The sequence below is a fragment of the Zonotrichia albicollis genome, chromosome 5 (assembly GCF_047830755.1).
Source record: "Zonotrichia albicollis isolate bZonAlb1 chromosome 5, bZonAlb1.hap1, whole genome shotgun sequence".
In the NCBI taxonomy this organism is placed as follows: Eukaryota; Metazoa; Chordata; class Aves; order Passeriformes; family Passerellidae; genus Zonotrichia; species Zonotrichia albicollis.
In genome coordinates this window covers 42353279-42374194 of record NC_133823.1, presented here as the reverse complement: position 1 = coordinate 42374194, position 20916 = coordinate 42353279, and the positions used below count along the sequence as shown (strand labels likewise).

The window sequence follows — 20916 nt, the reverse complement described above, 5'->3', positions numbered from 1 at the left end:
GCTTCCCAGCTCAAAGGGAATGGTGTGCAGCCTGCTGCCATGCAAGAGAGCTCAATGGGCTGTGGGCCATGCTCTGTTCTCTCAGATTATTGACTTCTGTTTGCATACCTGCAGTATGAAATCAGTAGCCACATGCTCAATTATCCCTCAGCTGCTGCCAGGCAAGACTTAGATCCCTTAGCTATGTGCTGTTAGCTCTCATCCCACAGTCCTCCTTAAGCTGGATGCAGCTATCAGGAGGGCCACTAGTGCTTAACCAAAAAAAAAAGAGGGGGGTGAGGTGGAGATGCTGTCACAGTCAAATATGGTTCCTCATCCTAAAAATTGGGGATTATATGGGCTTTTTCATTTTTGCTGATCTTGAGTTACTGTTGCATTTTTTAACAGAGTATATTATAAATGGCACATAACTGAGCCATGAAACATAAATTCAATCCAAGTTTCAGTATTTTTGACCTTTAAAAACTGATTATTATTGCAGTGATTTTCCTGTTACTATGGTCTTGATAGACAGCCCAGCAGTGTGGTGGAATCACCAACCCTGCAAATGTTCAAAAAGCATGTGGATATGTCATATAGGGATGTGGTTTAGTGCTGAATGTGGCAGTGCTGGATTAATAGTTGGACTTAATATCTTAGAGGTCTTTTCCAGCTTATATAATTCTATGGTTCTATGACCATGTGATGTTTGCTATTAATGTGCATTAATGGTTATAGTCAAGAGCTTGTGATTTCAGGGGATTTGTTTCCCTGCCTGCTGTATTGGTCATCAATACAGTGTTTTAAAATTTTTTGAAAATCATTTTAAGGGACTTGTCCGAGGACAACATATGTCACTAGTGATTGTATGATGAATGCTTCCACAATTTTACCTACCACAAAAATAAAGACCTGTTGTGCGTCTAAATGCAGTGGCAGTAATTCTGACCTCTTTGCTTAAAGCATGTGCATGCAGTAGTAGGGATGTGTTTCCAGCTCCATCCTTTTTCTAATCAGTGACTACCAATGTTTTATATGTGTGCCACTTGGAAATACCTTTACAAACACACTAATCTAAAGCATTTCTAGGAATTGCGAGGGTTTGTTTCACTGCAGTTGTGCACAGAAGTCAGGGAACAAATAAGTAATCTTTAAAGGCTTCTTCATAGATATAGGGAAAGGCCAATTAGCTTTGTAGCATGCCTTACATGTTGTAGTTAAGAATATTTGAATAAATATATTTAAAATGTCTTAGGGTACTAAGTTATACATGCATGCAACCTCATGTGGCTCAGTAAACTCTACAACTCACAAATATTAATTTGGTTGGGACCAAATATAAATATACTATTTAAAAAAATCTAAACCAAGAATCAAACCCAAAATCAGTGATGTTATATTAAACTACAATAATGTATTTTCAGCTAATGTTCTGTAGTTCTACAGAGAGAGTTTTGCATTTGGTCATTCATCTAAGAATATAAAACAATATTTTCTGAAGCATAAAGCTTAAATTTCTCTGATTAAATCGAAAAATGTCTGTCTTGTTACATGTAATTTTATATTTCTCAGATGCATCAAGAAGCAGCATACCATGAAAAATCAAAGCTGCAGCATGATATTTCAGAATTGGAGAATAATATTCAAGGAGTAAGTGCTTTTTTAGGAAGTAAGCTTTTATTATTTCTCAAATAGGATAGATTGTTCCAGAAATTAATTTTAATATCTGTTTTCAACCTGAATTTATTTAAAAGCCAAGTTTTGATAGCTTTCTGCCATAATAACCTTTGGTTATTTATTTTAAATTACAGCTTCAGATTGAAAAGTGTGAACTAAGGACTACAGTCTCTATCCTGAAAGAAAGAATAAACTATTTGGAAAATGAATTAAATCTGAAATCAAGTAAACTTGCCCAGGCTTCTGATGATTCTTCTCAATTTAAAGCTGAGATTTGCTCACTTCAGTAAGTCTGATACAAAATGTGTGATCTTTTGCAGGTGCTAGAATAATTCTGTTTATTCTGTGACTGTATAGCAGAGTTGAGTTCCTGAGAAAGACTATAATAAATATTTAAAAAATTACCCGGTATAGCTTGTATGTTAAAAAAAGTGGGTGTAAGTAAGGAAAGTGCTGTGGTAGCTTTTTACAGCAAGCTTGTCTTGGACTTACTTGATGACCAAATATACTGATAATTTTTATGGTTCATTCTAGAGTTGTTTCCTCCAATAACCATATTTTCTGTTTATGAATGTAGTAGAACTAAAGGTTTCTAAAAGGATTCCCAAACTGTTAACTGTTTGTTAAAAAGAAGACAGATGCCTTTGCAAATTGCAGCAGTAGGACCTACAGTTTTGAGAACTGGTACCTTATGATCCATACACAGTCCGTGGGGGTTTGACCGGCGTGCTTGGAACTGGAGGATTCAAGTATCCTCATGTGTTTATAAGGCCTATTTAAACTTTCAGGATCATTGTGCTTTTTTAAACTTGCTTTAGTAAAGAGCTCCCATCAGGTGTCTAAATGTCATAGAACAAGAAAAAGGCTTAGAGAAAGTGAAAACCATATTGAACAGTATTTGAAAACAGAGGTGGAAATGAGAGCCATTGATGTAAAGGATCAAGGATAGGTAGTGCTGTAGATGACATTTTTTGGATATTTTACAAGGGAAACCAGGGTGCGTGGGGTATCCCCTGTTCCCCATCTGAGCAGTACCACACAGCACCTGGGGGATTACTCAGAAGAACTGAAGCTGAGCAGCAGGCCTTGCAGCTCATCTAAGGCTCCCAGTTGACAAAGAGGACAATAATAAATATTAAAAAGTCTTATTAGGTTCCTATAATTTCAGTGTAAAGCAGTGATATTGCAAAAAGAAGACAATGAGGAGTAGGGCTACATTTATTTTAGCATTTGATTTTATTTTGTGCATGGTGGAAATGCTGTGTTTGCCCCTTTGCCCTTTTTTTTTCTCTCTCAGATTTCACTTCAAAGTGGATGAAAGCAATCTTTATGGAGACATTCTGTATTCTGCATTAGTGAGGTTTTTTACGAATGAAAAGCTTCTCTAGCCTTTGTGGGATCCCACTTTACAGGGATTTTTTCTTTACCTGTTTCATAAATAATCCATTTCGTTACTTTGGAATTTTTGTGGTTTTTTTTTTTTCCCAAGAAAAACAACCAACTGTGCAGGTAGATGATTTCAAATATCTTTCAGGCTCTTTATTTTTTAAAAGTAGGATCAGAACTGTAGCTGTCAGTTTGGTTGTTTCTTAAAATGTGATGGAGCTGATAATCACTGCTATGAGCTCCATATCAAAAACCTTAGGAAGCAAGAGTCAAAAGATACAAGTAGCATTATGAAGAGTAACAGAAATAAGAGGAGGTAAATGTTTGTGGCTAAGGTGGTTGCTCCACCAAGGTTCCATTACTCCATTTTGCATTGATGTTGAGGTGGACTTGAAGCAGAAGTCCAAGTGGTGTTGGCTTCAGCAATCCTCTCTCTCAAGAGAGAAGATGGCTAGTATGGCACAACCCCTTGGTGCTGGTTGGTGACACAGCCTTGTCAGGAGATTATGCTGGAACTGTTCCTGCCCTTGAAGCAGCTTAAGATCAGAAGTTGAAGACCCAGAATAAGTTCCAAGCTTCTTTCAACTGTATACTCATTTTTCAGGCTCTTAAATGACCAACAGCAGAAGTCTGTTGAAGATTTACAGCACAGATTGTCCCTCAAAAAGGATGAACTACTGGCAGCTCAAGATGAAATTATAAAGCTGAAAGAGATAATAGGTAATCTATGACTATTTTTGTGCTTATTTCCTGTTTTTAAAATAGAAAGCACTTACTCTTTTGTTTTTAGATAGGTTAAACCAGAGGAGCACTTCACAGGAAGAAGCTGTCAGTGTGCTGAGGAGTACCATTAGTGTTTTGGACAAAGAAAAAGACAGTCTTCAAGAAACCGTAGATGAAAAAACAGAAAGAATTGCATGCTTAGATGACAACTTAGCTAACAGGGTATGTCCAGTAAAAGTACTACTTTGCATTCCACCTGGGGATTTTTAAAGCAGTTATATTTTAGGGAGATGTTTTGCCTTGATGACAAGGTCTGTGCAGAGCACATAAATACTGTGCTTGGACCCAGTGCAGAGTCATTTGCCAACTCAATAGAACTTTAATTATGAATGTTACTGTGTTCCCTAAATACTCCAAGAAAATGAAGAAGCATTTGTTTGCATTTTGCATGTGGAGGTATTTATTGAGATATAAAGTACTAGACTGAGATGACAAAATCTATAGCTGACTTCCATCTGTTTCAATGACAAGACAATCCTTTCTCAGTAAAGCAAAGAAACTTGAAAATTACTTATTGGTGAAGAACTAAAATAAAGGTTTACATTAAAAGTTATTTAATGAAGTGTCCTCTTATGTTGCAGCATAATAGTACCTAATACAACTTTTAATTTTTTTTTCATAGGAAAAAACAATCGCTCATTTACGTTTAACTCTCTCTGAGCTGGAGTCCTCAACAGAGTAAGTAAAGAGTACGATGCCTTCTTTGGAGGTTTTGTTTCAGGTAGTAGTTTCAAAGGGAAAGTAGATGGCTGTTTTAGTTATTTTGATGAAATTAAGTTAATTCCATTTGAGTCAAGTAGAGGAGTGTACTGTGTTGATAAAGATGTACTCAACTTTGGAAGGCACTTCCTCTGCAATTATATTGCAGACTGCTAAGAAACTGTTACAGTGCTCAAGAATTGCTTATCTGTATAAATTTCCCTAAACTGGTAAAGTTTCCTAACTCTTGGCCAAGAAGTAGTTTTCTAGCACTCCACTACGTATTAGATTGACCTGGGTAAGATTCAGAGCTGAATTCATAATGATTAGCAATCCAATTCTTCTAGCTTAAGATACCAGTACAGTCTTAGTTATAATTAATTTATTTAGTTTTTAGCTGGGCTTCCTGTGATCTTTTATTCTTTCCTCTTTTTAAGCTATAGCGTCTTAAAAGCAAAAATTTAAACACCAATATTTAAATATTTTAAGACCAGTGTAACTGAATATTTGCTACATTGATGTATGAACTATATGTGACCAAAAAAAAAAAAAAAGGTGCAAAAGTTCACTTAAGTTTACAGATGTTTATATTTCTAATTTTTTGTTTAGTCTTTTCATTACTCTTGATAATTGTCCTGCAAGTGTAAATTATTTGTTTTCTTCCTTTATGGCTTATAAAATATGCAATTACCATAATCACTACCAAACACAGATAAACATAGGTATCTGTAATTGCTCTTTGTCTAATACATCTTCAAAACTAAAAATTAAATCCATCTTATTTTCTGCATATTGACATCTTCCATACTTAGTTTACGTTATATTTAGACTCAGTTTGTCATCATTCAGAGAGCAAGAATTTTATGTGATTATTTTCAGCGGCATGTGCTATAGTACAAGAAGGGACAGCTTTAATAATGTTTTCACTTGATAGCCAGATGCAGGACAAGCTGAGCAACAGAGACCGTGAGATAGCCAGCTTGCACCGCCAGCTGGACACATCCCAGCTGGAGCTTGCAGAAATGGGAAGAGTGAAGGAAATGGCTCTGAAGGAAAACAGGCGGCTGCAAGATGACCTGGCTACAATGGCCAGAGAAAACCAGGTATGAAGACAATATGAGATACTGATGCATTAAATCATTTATTGCTTGCTTGCATCAAAACTGCTACATCCTCACTTTTGATTGAGGTGTTTAATTATTGGTATTTCTTGAGCCCTGGGATGTTGAAAATCACTGGGCTGAAACTGTAAAAGCAATACTTTAGATATCTAAGTGTAGTCAATGCAGTGAGGGAGAAATGGGCAAGCTTTCAGCTTGGTAACCCTTCCTCAGATTAAAAAAGAAATCTAAATAAAATAAATCTACAACTTTATTGTTTATAATATAATGAAATTATATTAATTGGTTATATCACTTGGCAATCAGTATTTAATTGGTAAAGATTGGGTTTTATTATCTGTGGAGGTGATTATTGAGAGAGAGAAAGAAATTCCAAAAGCAGACATCAGATTATCAGGTGAAAGTGAGAGGGAGAGGAAGGGGTTGGTAGCAGATCTGAATTTGTTCTGGTGCAGTGATTCATTAATTTCATCCATCTGGTTTCCAAGAAACATTGGATTTATTGAGTGAGTTATGCCATATTTTAGATTACGGTGTTTGGGAGATCAGGGTGTTGGAGGAATAATGAGTTGGTTTTGTGCAGCAGCTTGTTATTGCTGACCAAAAGCCTCCCAACTCCAAATGCATAACATGGACAATATATAACCAAAATGTTCAGTGTTTTATAGGGTAAGTAACATCTTTTATTGGGCTGAGCATTAGAAAGTTTATGTAGAGGGTATGTGAGAGTTATCTCAGGAGTGAACCTGGAATTTTGTTGGAACTCGTTACGTACAATTTGTATAGCAAATACAACTATTGCAGCTCCTTGTGAGATTCAAATACCTTTTAAAATTTTCATCATGAGATACAAATGGTTGTTTGAATTCACTGTAAGTACCAATGCTAAAAACAATCAGGACATTGTTAACGAAACCATTTATTTCAGTCCCCCTCAGTCACCCCAGCTGAGTCTGATGACACAAAGTATAATATAGCAACATGTTTCAAGCAAGTGATGTAGGACCTTGAACAGTTCTTGCAAAACCTATAGTGCAATGTATAAATATGAGGATGTATTATTGAAATTAGACCTACTCTTTACAGGTGCCTAATAAGATGAAATATTGAATATTATCATAATGTGATGATGAAAGTTTTCCCAGTGTTTCGGAAGGCTAATACAGAGACAGGCAGACTGATTTTAGCATTTGTTAAATAAGCCATACTGTAAAAAGGCTAATGAATAGTAATATACCACAAAAAGAAGGGAAGAAATAAGGCATCATCTTTTATTTCCCTGCATTTGATCATAGAGACAGAAAAAGATACCTCTCTGGGCTAGAGGACTCAGAGGAGAAGAGAGCTGAAGCTGAGAGGGACAGAATTAGTAGTTCAAATATCTCAAATAAATTCCATGGTGCATTTTTGATGTTTAAATATGATCTTAGTAGTGCATTTAGTTATGTTGTCTTGCAATTCTACTTTAAAATAAATGTTATTTTGTTAGAAAGCTGACTTTCTATTGATCTAAAACTTTACTTTACTCAGGCATACTTAAAGCTATAAAAATCTTAAAGCTATAAAAATTCCAGCTCCCAAACATCAGTATGTCAAATTTTCCAAAGATCAGGGAAGCTGCATGTTTTATGAACTGGTGGGATCATCATTGTTTATTGTGATTATTCTTGCCTGGAAACTCTTTGGTGTATCTAAGGTAACGGGATATTTCTGAACCCTACAAATCCCAAAGAGCTCTGTAAGTAGAATAGAAAAAAAAATGTGGGGCATATGCAATTACTTTGATTTAATCTGATAGAGTATTATATAGTAATTAATTTACTGCAAAGCACAATTTTGCCTTTATGCAATCTCTCTAGGCAATCAGTACTGAGCTTGAAGATGCAATACGTGAAAAAGAAGAAATGAAAACCAGGGTTCACAGTTATATAACTGAAGTCTCCAGATTTGAGAACTTGATAGCTTCAAAGGTAAAAATATAATCTGTAGACAGTTGTTACTGCATTCAGTAAAACAAAGTAAGAATTGCATGGTTGGGTGCTGTTCTCTCTGCCTGTCCCATTTCCTTCTTTTGTTTTTCCTTATTTTCTCTGCAGTGTTCAAAGCTGCTAGTGGGGGATTCATATAACACATTGTTAGATCTGAAGCACTGATTAATTCTAGCACATCACAATTTCATGGATCATGTTTCAGTTGGCCATAATGCTGGAGATAGACAAACATGTCATGTTTGAATGTTATTTTGCTTTTTGGGTTTTGACCAGGCAATCAGTAAAATAACAGGTGCTGTTTCATGTTTTTAGGCAGCAAGCAACTTATAAAATGATTTTAATTATTTTGCCCTTTTGGAAAAGAAAAAAAAATATCTGTTCTGCATAAAATTGTAAAAATAGTACTGTTAAAAGTGCTCTAGTTAAATGTCCTTTATCCTGATACTTGGATTCAAAAGCACGATATATGAGTTAAAACATAAGATCATTTAAAACAAATAGGACAACATGAACTGGCAGATTTATTATGTGACTTTGAATTGGGAAGAGTTAAATTTCGATCTGACTTCAGCTTGCATGTCCAGATGAATGCATGTAAATTCAACCACTTTTTACAAGTAGAAACTGAAGCATGGATAAAAAGTTAAGGTAATTAGTAGGTTAGCTTAGAACTATCAATCTAAAATACTTGAAGTTTATTTTTGAAGAATTTTACAATATATCACGTGTTCAAACTACTTCAGCTACAGACGGGGCTGCATCTTTGGCAAATGATAATCCAGTTATTCAAGTTGGGTATCAGAAAGCTATAGAATACACAGCCAGCGACCAATTCAGAGATTTTTCTAGTATTATGTCTGGGTAATGCCTGTGGAGACAAGGATTTACTTTTCTGCACAGTGTTCACTTGCTAAGTCTCAAGTTTCTATTTCCTAATGTTCCACCTGATCCTATCTGCACTTCCCAACTTCTGCAGGATACACAGAAGGAATTTCAGAAACAGTTGCCTTTCTCATTAGATAAATCTGATTTATACTACCAATGTCCATATCCCACTGCACATTGGGTGAGCAGGGAATGGAGGTAAATAAGAAAAATTTATCCCTGCCTTATAATCCACACTTGGCCAAAATAAAATTCATAAGCAGCATTTTTTCTATCACTGCACAAATGGTGAGCACCAAAGCTTGCATTTTTGTACCTTTGTGATACTCCTAAGGTGTATATGCTCCAGTAGATTACCAGTGTTTCAGGCACTGCTATAATACAAATATTTTTAAGAGTAAAGTAAATAAAAGAGCTGAAAATTTAATTTCTTGGAAAAGGCAGCACGCAGTGTATCTCAGTAATGTGACCCTTGACACTGCAGAGAGATCCAAAATAACCCCTCTCCTGGGAGCCTTAAAACTCATTAGCAACTCCTAAGTGTAATTCCATTTTCCAAATTCCAAAATTTAATGTCATATGTGTATTTATTTGCTATTTGGACTTGGAAAAGGGATGATGAATTTTAATAGTTGCCGGATAGTGGGATTGAGAAAATGAAGGAAGTTCTGCTTTCTGGGGAAAAAAAAAGAATAGATATTGTAAGGAATAGGCATGAAATGAGATCAGACAACTTGAGGGTATGTTGATCATTGCAGAGTGATTTACTGTTTCATTAGGAAAAAGAAAACCAAGAATTGTTAGAGAAGTTCCGGATGCTCCATAGCCAAGCTGAAGGCTGGGAAATGAAGGCTCACCAAGCTGAAGGAGAAAGCAGCTCCGTGCGACTGGAACTCCTTTCGGTAGATACAGATCGGAGACATCTTCGAGAGAGAGTGGAGTTTCTGGAAAAAGAGATTCAAGGGGTAATGACTTGTGCAGTGAAATTCCACCTAGGACAGTGGATACATCCAAGTACCTTTTAATAAAGTCAATGTATGATTTTTAACAGCTTAGTGGAAAATTATTTCTGTATGTGAGTGTTTCAAATATGACCGCTGGAGTTTTTGAAACAGTGACTGATTAGTTACTGTTAGTTTAGATGTGCTTTACTTTGCTTCACCCCTGCTTGCCCAAAATTAAAAACATGGCATATATTTTCATAGTTTTAGATCTCTTCTGTTGGGTTATCACTTACTATGACATTGTAAGAAACTTTTCTTTAGTTGCTTCAGAACATTTGCATATAGCTTTATAAGTATTTTGCAAGCTTGGTTCTTACGTTTCTCTGAAACTTTGAATTAAGTATTTGAAGCATTGGTGGCTGGAATCAAGGTAAAAATCTGGTAGACATCCAAATTCAGAATCAAAATTCCATAATACTGAATCCTAGACTAATATCATAGAACGTAATGAGATTTATATTTTAGAAGCAATAAGGGAAGTTCTAAAGAAGTTCTAGAGCATAATTGTGGTGGATTGACTACATTTTGTTCCATACTCATAGTTAGCCAGAAAGAGTTAGAGATTATATTGTAAGCTGAGTTAAAAAATAGGTCGTATGTTTGGGGTTTAAGCTTTTTAATTCTTGTTCCACCCTTTTATAGTACTCGTATAAATCCTCAAGTTGGTGATTAAAAATTGCAGAGATGGTTTATTAGTTGCCTTTAGCTATGTTTTAGGGAGAGGAAAGGAATGTTAGGTTAATTTTACAGGGAAAATTAACTTTGATGGGAAAATAAAGTGTTAAAAAACCCAGGTTATTCAACAGAAAACTCTTAAATTTAACACTGAAAATGTATCCATATTTGGTTTTGTTTAGCATATTGTTGCACATCAAGTATATGAATCTCAGATCTCCTCCATAACCAAAAATATGTCCAGATTGGAAGACGATCTTAAACGTGAAAATCAGGATAAGGCATCTGTGTTGGCAGATCTCACTTCTGTGAGAGAACTCTGTGTGAAACTTGAGGCTAGCAAGGAACTTTTAGCTCGACAGCTGACGTCCAAAAGCATGGATTATGAAAGGGTAAGCAGCAAAGGTGAATTTCATTTGCTGTAACAAAGTAACTTCCTTTGCTTTTAATGGTTTTGGAGAAAATAATTGCTTCTTAGAGCAAGGTAAGTTAATTTACATCATTAGTTTTGTGTTTTTATATAAGTTATAAGTTCTACCATACACAGATCTGTAGCTGTGGATTTTGTACAAAAAGAGGGAGTTTCTTTGATTCATTATCACTGCAAAATGTTGCAGGTGTAGTTTTAAGGTGTACCACAGACAGATTATATATATATATATTATATATATATATATTTCTTTTTGGTTTTTTAATATACTCAAACTTTATAAAAAGCAAATAGTGCACTTCTTATTTAAATAGTAAAGACCCTATCCTAATGGCTTCTTTTCAATTAAGAAATTTAGATATAGCTGGAATTAATTGAATATTTTGAAATAATTTTAAAAGTTCTAAATATTCATATTTTCTGAACGTTTTTCTTTACAGCTGATTTTGTCTTCATTTAGTGGCTTGGTCAGCCTTTCTGTGACTGTAATATTCAACACCTTGAGGACAGTAAAATTTGTTTATATTCACAGAACTGAAGAGGAAAACAAGTATTTCTACATTTTCAGCAAAAGCCAAGAGGCCCATTGTGAGCTGACCTAGTCAAATAGAATGAAGTATAGTAAATACTGTTTTTGTACTTGTGTAAAGTTGTACTGTTTAAAGCCAATTCATGTTTGAGGTACTCACCTAAACATTTCCAGCACTCAGTAATGCCAGTAAAACATTTGACAGATGCACAGCTTGAATAGTTTTAAATTAAGTACAGTTTAAAAGAATTGTAGGCTTTACATTATTTTGTGCATTCAGTTTCCTATTCTTTTTTATGAAACTTCCAATCATTTCAGTTTTTGTAACAACTCTTCACAAAATAAAATTCTCTGTGTTTGTAAATGAGTGTATTAATAACATATAAAATTTGTGCCTTAGGTTCTAGGAGAATTAGAAGATACAAAATCAGAAGGAGAGTTGCTGAAAAAGCAGCTGTCCAGTGAGAGACTTACAGTTCAGAATCTTGAAACGTTATTGGCTACTAGTAGAGACAAAGAATTTCAGAATCAATTAATGTCCCAAGACAAAGATACCGAAATTCAGTTACTGAAAGACAAGCTGACCCTGGCTGAGAGCAAACTGTAAGTTTTAACAAATGTGTGTGTGTTATGTAGTTTGCAAAAGAACTATTTCTATGTGACAATACTTATTCACAAAATCTTGCTGTTTAGTTTGGCTGAACAGATTTTTGCAGCAATGTCTTTTGTCCTTTCATGGCATAATTTAAAATTTCTTCACAGGTCTTTCATATTGCTTTCAAGTATTCAGCACTGAACATCAGTTTGGTGCAAGCAGTAAACTTAAATAGGAGTTCCCAAGGAAACATCCTCTACATAAAATTTTAATATGTGCTTACTGCTCACAAAAAAACTCCAAGTATATTAAATTCATGGTAAATGTGAATTGCTTATCTACTGAAGATGCCTGTTGTCCTTGCACAATGATACATAATGATACATACATTTTCATTTACATAATAAATAGTGAAGTCATAGTGCTTTAAGAAAAGCAAAAGTACTTTTGCTGCTGTTGATATTAACTGTTTTGGAAAAGTCCTGTGTCGCTTATTCCTTTGAAATACAAACAGAACTAAACCTGACACCTCCACTAAATGTGGCCAGCAACAACTTCTGCTGTGGATCTGCCTAAAGAAGCAATGACTGTTAGCAACACTTGTATATAAGAAAGACTGATCTGTTTGGAGCAATGAAGTTAAGAGAGGAGGTACTTTGTGTGTGTGAAATTCTCCTAAGGATACATCAGCAGGAGCTAGTGGTAGCTCTGCATTAAATAGTAAGAAAGAGGAGTAGCAGCCGAGTGCAGATGGTGGTGAAGAGTAAAGTCAAAGCAGAATTTCAGATGTAGAAATCCACCCATTTAGTAAACACTAATGTAGGAAGAGAAAGGAAATGTGGAAGTTAATGGAACAGGCAATACTCCTCATGAGATGTGGCATATAGCCCACTTAAACTGTCTGGAACTTGGTGACACAGATGTGCAAGAAGTATGTTTTTGGTTGATTTATGTGGAGGCTACAACTTGTGATAGCTTATGATGGTCCACCTCAAGTAGCAATGTTCTCAGTGAATCTGGAGATGATGACATTATTATTGCCCCTGTGCAAGTAATTGCTTCATGTTTTAGTATTGTTGATTTTTGTTTACTTGGGGGAAAAAAATATTAATTGCATACAACAAACATAAGCTAATAGAATGTCCTGATTACAAAGTTCAATGTGAATCTTAGAAGAAATACAAACCAACAAAATCCAAAAAACAAACAAACAAAATAGCAAAAACAAACAAGCAAGCAAAAAGAAATTAAAAGGAAAGGAGTTTTTAAATTAAATTGAATTTTTTTAAAATTAAATTGAATTCAGTTACTTTGTGTACAAACATTATGAAACTGTTTAACTATGTACATGGTAATGTTTTCACTATTTTTCTTTCGCACACATTGTAGGGTTTTTTATTTTTATTTTTCGTAAATGTTAATACTTGCAGTGTTAATAGGGTGAGATATTTGCAGGAAGAAGGAAAATGTTCTCTTGGAGGAAGAGTGGCCATTCTGTTGTTTTCCACTGTTTATCTCAAAGGTTCTGCATGTTACTAGGCAAGTGTTCAGGTGTGAGAACTAGTTGTATATATCTTATTTTCTACTATTTGGTTTGTGGTAGTTGTAGTCTAAGGAGCAGGAACTTTAAGTGCTCACAGCTGTGACTAATGTATGTGACAATTGTGTCTGAGTCTGCAAAATACAGAAATTCATTTGACTTGGCAGAATTGCAGCTCTAACTGACAAAAATCATGTGCCAATATTTTTGAACATTATTTAAAGTTTTAGCTTTACAGTACCTGTACCTTTGATTTGTTTAGAAAATGGCACTGCTACAACCTCTGAATTTAGAAGGATTCTCAGAATTAAGTTTAACTTGTGAAGTTCTCCAGTGCTAAAATTATGAGTTGTGTAAGGAATAAGTAGTTGTTACTTTGAGTACTGCATGGGTGATAGTACAGTAAATGAGGTCTTGATGCTCTAGAGTGATTAAAGAATTAAGTAAACAAACAATATAGAATAGCTAAACTATTTCTTGAGAGCTGTATGTATCTACTGTGAAAGAAACAGATATCCTCTGAAAATTGTGTATCATCATGTAAACTTAAATGATGAATACTGTGCATAAAGGGATTAAAAATATTTCTAAATTTTGGTGTGATTTACTTAATGCTCTTAATTTTGTTTAAATGCCATTGACATGGAATGACCTCAGAACTCACAGACTGTTTGCTTTCTTTCTTTATTTCACAATAATGTTATTGGGCCCTGAATTCTTACCTCCATCCTGAAAGCATATGCCTGTCTTTGAAGGACATATAAACTATCATCAAGATGTCTTGTCCTCTGCATCTGTTCTCAACATACTGGATCAAGACACCACTCTAGGAATTTTACTGATGAATAGGGAACATTAAAAAAATATTCTGCAGTTTTGTTTGGAACAAATCTCTTGAGTAGCTTTCGTCTTCCTGGAGTCAAAGACCAGCGGGTGCCAGACAGGAAATCTGTGACTGAGCTGGGAGTGGAACTCATTTTTCACAACTCCAGTCAAGTGCTTTAGCAATAGACTAGAACAACTTTGCTTCTCCACAAGGGACTTTTGAACACTCCACCTCACAGTGGCTTTGAAGACTGTATGGAATGACATAGCTGTCTGGATTCTTGCTTAGACAACTTATTTTACATGCAACAATTTATTTTTCTTCATTTATAATGTAATTGATGGCATTTTGCAACCAAGCATTGCATAAGCCAAGCTGATGATTTACTGAGAAGTATATTAATCATGGTTCTGAAGATTTTCAAGGCTCCTTTTAATTTTGATTCTTGCACTTGAAACAGTTGGGGGCAAATATAAAGGGTGTACTTAACAAGCTTTCAGACTCTGGGTTTTGCTGGTCTGGTATTTGTTTTAATACAACTTTTACTTAGATTTGGTTCAGTAGTGTTCATGACTAACCAGATAGTTCCAGCCTACTTGATAAAATTTTTACTGAAGCCATTGTCTTTTAAGTCTGTATTTTTTTTGTGGATATTTACTGCCTTTTTTTTCTTTTTTTACACAATCTCAAATTGCAACAGAAACCAGTAAAGCAATAAACTAATTATTTAATTGTTTTGTCTGTTTTTATCAAACATGTTTGTGTTTACCTTTGTCTGAAAAAGAGTGTGATGTAGTCAGGATGTAGTGAGAGGCTTGCCAGCTTCTTGCTTCATTCTGGAACTTTAGGTTCTTCCAGAAACATTCTGTTGCGTTCATTTGGTTCTTGTGAAACAACATGTTCAGTATCTGCTTTTATCTTTCTCTAACTTCTCTAAGCTCCTAGCTGTCATTGTTGAAAGAAAACTTTGTTGCTTCTCATGATTTTTTTTAGAAGCAGCAATAATAGAGAGGTTTCCATGCTTCGAAGTAAAGTTGCACAGATGCAGACTGACACTGATGTTTTAAAAAGGAAACTGACAACTGAGCGATTTGAACGGTAAGACGCTGGTTTTTCAGTGAGTTGACTCTCCCTCCTTATTTCTTCTTTCTCACTTTTAAAACTGTCGCTTTTTTGAATAGTGAGGAATTTTTAAGGAAAACTCTGTTCCTCTTGTCATACAAAATCTAATATTTTAATCTTGAAAAGTGATTAAAGAAAAAATTTTATGCAGTTTCTGAATTTCTTTGTAAGATTTGTGAGTTTACCACTGCTTCTAAAAATAAAACAAAATTTAAAAATGCCTTCTCCAGGCAATGAAAAAAATCCCTTCTCAAGAATTAGAGTGGAGGGGCTTTATGAGAAAGGGCGACTCTGTTGGGTTCCTTGGCCGTGGCGCAGTGGCGGGTGCTGTGTGTTGCAGGGAGCGCGCGATCCAGGAGATGCGCCGGCACGGGCTGAGCACGTCCTCGCTGCGCGCCTCGCCTCCGCTCAGCTCCGCGCTCAGCTCCGCACTCAGCTCCACGCTCAGGTCCCCCGCGCACTCCCCGGAGCGCGGCGCCGCCAGGACAGCTGAGCCCGCAGCGGCTGAAAAGTAGGTGATTGGAGTTACCAGCCTTTCCTGTTCAAGAGTCAGCTGTAAACTGGTTCTGAATAATGCCTTTGTGATTGTAGGAAATTGTTGCACGCTTCAGATGTTCCTAAGTTCTGCTTTTGCTGTCTCTCCTACTATAAAATATTGATTGCAACCAATAAATGCAAAGTGCTCTCCAAAGACCATATAATATAATGGATTCTCCTTCCTCTTTTTCTTAATGGCCTTGCACCACCTGACAGCTTTCAAATATATGTTGCCTGCATATTACTACTGTTTATTATATCCAGATATACTTTACCAGTTTAGTATTGAAAATAGTTATCTCCAAACAGTGAATGGTTCATATTAAGAGCAATGCCATGAAATTCTCCCGAGTACAGCAATGAAGGAATGACACTCCAGAGAAGAGTCCAAAAAAAATACATTTGAACCCTAGACTAGATGAAACTATCTCCAAAACAAGTGCATAAAAATAATGAATGTATTTTTCATTGTTAGTGCTTGAATCTATGAATGTCTAAGATTGTGATCACTATAGTTCATAAAAAAGAAATCAAAATCAGCCTCTTACCTGTTCATTTTCACTGACATGTTTGTTCTTTTAGAGATCCATTTTGGTTTAGGTTATGCCAGTTGTGTTACAGGCCTCATTATTGACTGCATATCCCACCTGTCCTATATTGAATAATAAATTGTAGTGAAAAGGGGAAGGAGAGGAAGAGATAAAGAGTGATTGTTGTAGGAAATATGTGTGGTGTGACAGGTCATGAATCTAACGAACAAATTTTAAAGTTTGTTTTTGCTGGTAAATACATATGGCTTGTTCTTAGCTTACTTTTGTTAACAAGAACACAGGTTTCTTGAGAACTGAGCTCAGCCTGGCATGAACCCACATTGCCAGCAATTTTTCTCTTCTGCGAATTTTTGGGGAAAGAAAAAAGTGGAAACTGTTGCAAATGAGATACTGGCAGTGGGGATTAGACAGCAGATATGCCTTTGCTTTACTGGTGAGCCCATTGGCATACCCTGTTATGTTGCAAAACGACATTTTGACTGAGGTGATGAGAGATAATATATTTCTGAGAAGGAGCATCATCATATAGAGTATTGTCTTTAGTCTTCCTTGCTTTACAGTGAGTCCTGAGAGCAATAAAAAGTCCAGTTGCTGTGCTTGGAGGATACCATGTAGTGCACTATTTTTATCTAATATTTGTATCCCTAGTTTTAACAATGTCAACTCTGTACCATGTCTTGCCAGAAAATACCCCATTTTCATGTAGTGTGTATTTTTAAAGAATGTGGTTTTTAACAACTGAGATCACATGCAGTTGTTGTGCATCTTGCCTTTTAAATGTATCAGTTACAGTAGAGTGATCTCAGCAGAGCTGTTACCATCTTTCATCCTTCTATATTCCTTCTTGGGAGCTTACCAGAGTGAAGTGTACTCTGTAATTACTGTTGTGTAGTGTTACAGCTGTCTCTCTCTGACCTGATTTCATCTTCTCAAGAAATTTTCTCTTCCTCCTGATCTCACTATTACTTTTGTAAATTATTTTAGCAATGGGACAGTGGTGTAGAGTTTTAAGTAATATGCTGATAGTTGATATTTGGGAATAACAGAAGACCATCTGAGGAGGCTAACTCTAATTACTACTTTTTATCCTAATATTAATTAGTAAAATATAATAGTTACCTTTATTTTGACATCTTTTCTTTCTCCACAGAAATGTGACCATCAAGGAATAACCAGTACTTGAGTAGCTGAAGCATTACCTTGCTACAAGGACTTTTTTAATATAAATTATGAATACTTGTATTTTACCTCTGTTTACTTCAAATCACTGATTGCCTTTGAAACCTCTGAGAACGGGTGAAGTAATCAACTTTGCAAAATTCTGCTTTCCCAACTGGCAGGAGTGACTGACTTTTTCTGGCTGCTTGACAGGTTTTGTATCAAACCTGGCTAAGTTTTCTTACTTTTTTGGAAACATAATAATTAAAAGAAGGAAATGAGTATTGATTTGACAATCTCTTGTTTTCATTTTTGTATTTTATTTGTTTGCTCTTTTGATATGATTGGAGAAGTTTATTCATCTTAATGTGTGCTAACATAGAATAACTTCCTCAACTGTGTTAAAAATGCTGAGCTAGTGTATGTTTTCTACTCATGATGATTTCCTATGTTTGGTTTTCTAACAAATGTTTTCTGTTTTCAGGTTTTTCTTAATGGTATTTAAAAGTATCAATTACCTATTTTGTGAATGTGTTTTGTTTACAATACCTTTTCTTAATAAAAAATATCTATCAGTTATTCTTTATTACTTTTTCTATCAATCTCCCTTTGTTTAACCTTTGTGTGAAATTGCATTTTAAATATCCCCATATTTAATGAAAAGTGAAGATAAAAATTTTTAATTATGTATTGAAATACTTTAAATATTAAAAAATTCTCAAAGTATTTTATATTCAAACTTTTGAATCATAGCTGGAGATGTTTTTCACATTTTGGTTTTAAAAGTTCAGAGCAACCTGGAGTCATTCACACAGTTAAGCTCAAGCTGTTATAGAGGTGACACAGGATTTGCTGTAACATACATATTAGGTAAATGAAGTGAGAACTAATCTTGAAAATATCTGGGATATTTAGCAGAGGAGCATTTCAAACTCAGGCTTTGAAGTAAGATGCAGTGAGGAACATAGAGTTTTCTGAATAATTACATGCCAGCAGGGTGACATGGTGTGTATTCATAGGAATTACACAGAGCACTAGAAAAGGGAGGATGCATTGCTGCACATCCTTGCACTGGCCAAAAGTTCTGCTTGCCCAACAACAATAAAAACCTGTGATTACCAGCATCTCTAAGGTGCAAATAACATATTAAGTAACATGGGGAAAAAAATCTTTAATTTGCTTAGATTATTTTTAATTTGCAACAAGATTGTTCCACTTAAGGTTTACGAAGAATATTGTGTTAACTGAAAATATTGTATCATATATCATGAATTAAATTTTACTGATTAAAAGCAGATCAGAGCACCAATTCAGAAGTACCTGAAAATACTTCTATCACTTGATTTCTCAGCCATGTTTATTCATGGTGGGTGCATCTTACACATTTTACTTTCTAGGTCTTTCATTTGCCAGTTACAGGAGTGAGGAGGATTTTGTCTCTGTTACTTACTTATTAAGAATGTTTGTAATTAAGTCAGTAATTTCCACTGATGCTAATTGGTGTTAATTATTCAAGTTGATTTAGTAAGGAGAAAACTCATGTCCTGCTCCTGGTGTCTGCAGTGGTGACTTTTAAATATCCTATTTTGTAAATAAACCCTTTTAAATTGGAGTTATTTTTTTAAAGCTACTGTTCCACTTTATTGAAAACAGTGTATTTCATCTTACTGAAAAATGCATATTTTGGCATTACAATTAAAACCCTAATGCTTCAATTATTAGTAATTCCTACATGGATATATCAATTACAAAGAATTAGGGCCTCATTGAACACAGGTGTTATAATAAAATTGGTGTCATTGTGGTGACCAAAGCCTGTGCAGATTTCTATTATTAAAACAGTACTAATATTCAGGCTGTAGTATAGCTGTCAATTTGTCTTCTTGTTACTATTATTTTATATACATTTTTATAAGCAACTAGAATAAAACAAAAGTAATTTTTAAACAACTTTGCTTTTAAATCAAGTATTTCAATTAATGAAATAGAAAACAAGCACAAATTTGTGAAAGATTTAAATCCGTGGACTACTGCTTGTGCCGTGTATGAAATGAGCCTTATGTGGGCAAGATGTTAGTGTGGCTCACCTGGGCTCTGCTCCCAGAGGCCTCCCTGCTGTTCTCACCTTTGGAAGATCAAAAACACCCTTGGCTCTTGTGTGTAGTCCTCAGCTGGGGTGAGTTACGGGGGGAGTGAGGGAGACACGAAATCGTGATAATACTCCACATACTCAAGTTGTCTGCAATTGGGATGGGGGGAAAACACAGCTTTAGAGAAATAATAAAGGAGAACAGTAATCATTGGAACTGTTTTTCTACAAAGCAATGAGAGTCTAGCATCAGAAGCAGGGGAGTCTAGAGATTATAAAAGGACAGGTGTTTTCAGTTTATTAAAACCCGAATTTCTCAACTAAACATCATAATATGGTTTTGAGAAATCCTTAAAATTAATTGGTTTTGGGGATTTTGTGTCTTACATTATGTCCCTAAAATTTAGGTAATTAACCTAAAGATAAGTAAATAATTCTAGGGTTCAGTTGAGAAGCCAAATTTGTTCATGTTTTTGTCATCCTCAATATGAGAAACAATGATATTGCTGTGTGTTGCTAATTTAAAAAAAAAAAAAAAAAGCTGAGAGATTCGGTCTTCCATTTTAAAATGTTTTATACAGAAATTGACATATATATAGCAGCCTGACCTAGGCAAATGCTGTTACTCCTTAATGAAACCTGCAGATTTTGGGGGGTTTGATCATTCCTTGGGAGAGAACTTTATAGTTCTTTGTCTTTGCCAGCAGTGTAAGAAACCAGGGGTGCGTGGCTTTGGTACTCTAATTTTGCATCTTTGTATAAAAAGATATTCCAGTTTCATTTCAGTCTCTGACTCTTCATAGGCCACACAAAGATCGTAGTAGCTGCAGCAATATTAATTCCTGAACTAAAGCCTTACCATCCATGCTGCATTATAAATGGTGTGGGGGGAGAGAAAGCCTTGATGCTGTGAGAGCACTGATCAGCCACAGCTGAAAGGTGTCAGGGACTGCACTGCTGCCACAGGGCTTTGGCCACAGAGGCAGAGAACCACCCCATCCATCTCCATCGGGCTGCAGGGTTATCCCTGCCCCAGCACAGCAGCTGGGCTGGCACAGGGGGCTCCAGCACATCCCCTGCCCACATTTAGGCTGTCGGGGATAGAATATAAGAAGATAAAGATAGTGCAGAAAGCAGTCTCTCACCTGAGGAGTTGCAGCTGTACCAATCACCAAAGATTAGGAACAGGCCGGCCCTTAATAGGCCACAGCTGTGTCCAATAAGATGAGTGCTACAAAAGAGTGGGTTAGCTGGGTGAGGAGAGAGATGGAGGTTGTTGGCTGTGATGAAGAAGAATGAATCAGTGCTGTAAGGAGCTGCACATGAGAAATCACCAAGA

The 20916-nt window shown here is 35.6% G+C and overlaps 1 protein-coding gene across 4 annotated transcripts in view; it reads left to right on the top strand.

The window, feature by feature from the left end:
* The window catches only part of CEP135 (centrosomal protein 135), a 35032-nt gene extending 16969 nt beyond the window's left edge, over positions 1-18063 (top strand). For 3 of the 4 annotated variants that reach the window (XM_026791551.2, XM_014264900.3, XM_074541485.1), the window contains 13 exons: positions 1552-1629; positions 1791-1942; positions 3647-3762; positions 3833-3987; positions 4448-4503; positions 5459-5627; positions 7505-7615; positions 9301-9486; positions 10383-10592; positions 11560-11762; positions 15114-15218; positions 15583-15753; positions 17481-18063. In XM_026791551.2, the coding sequence (XP_026647352.2) occupies positions 1552-1629; positions 1791-1942; positions 3647-3762; positions 3833-3987; positions 4448-4503; positions 5459-5627; positions 7505-7615; positions 9301-9486; positions 10383-10592; positions 11560-11762; positions 15114-15218; positions 15583-15753; positions 17481-17502 (1734 nt within the window). In that variant the 3' untranslated portion in view covers positions 17503-18063. Of the gene's footprint in view, positions 1-1551; positions 1630-1790; positions 1943-3646; positions 3763-3832; positions 3988-4447; positions 4504-5458; positions 5628-7504; positions 7616-9300; positions 9487-10382; positions 10593-11559; positions 11763-14030; positions 15088-15113; positions 15219-15582; positions 15754-17480 lie in introns of those variants that run through there. The other variant, XM_026791552.2, reaches the window with a different exon arrangement.
* The last annotated feature ends 2853 nt before the right edge of the window (positions 18064-20916 follow it).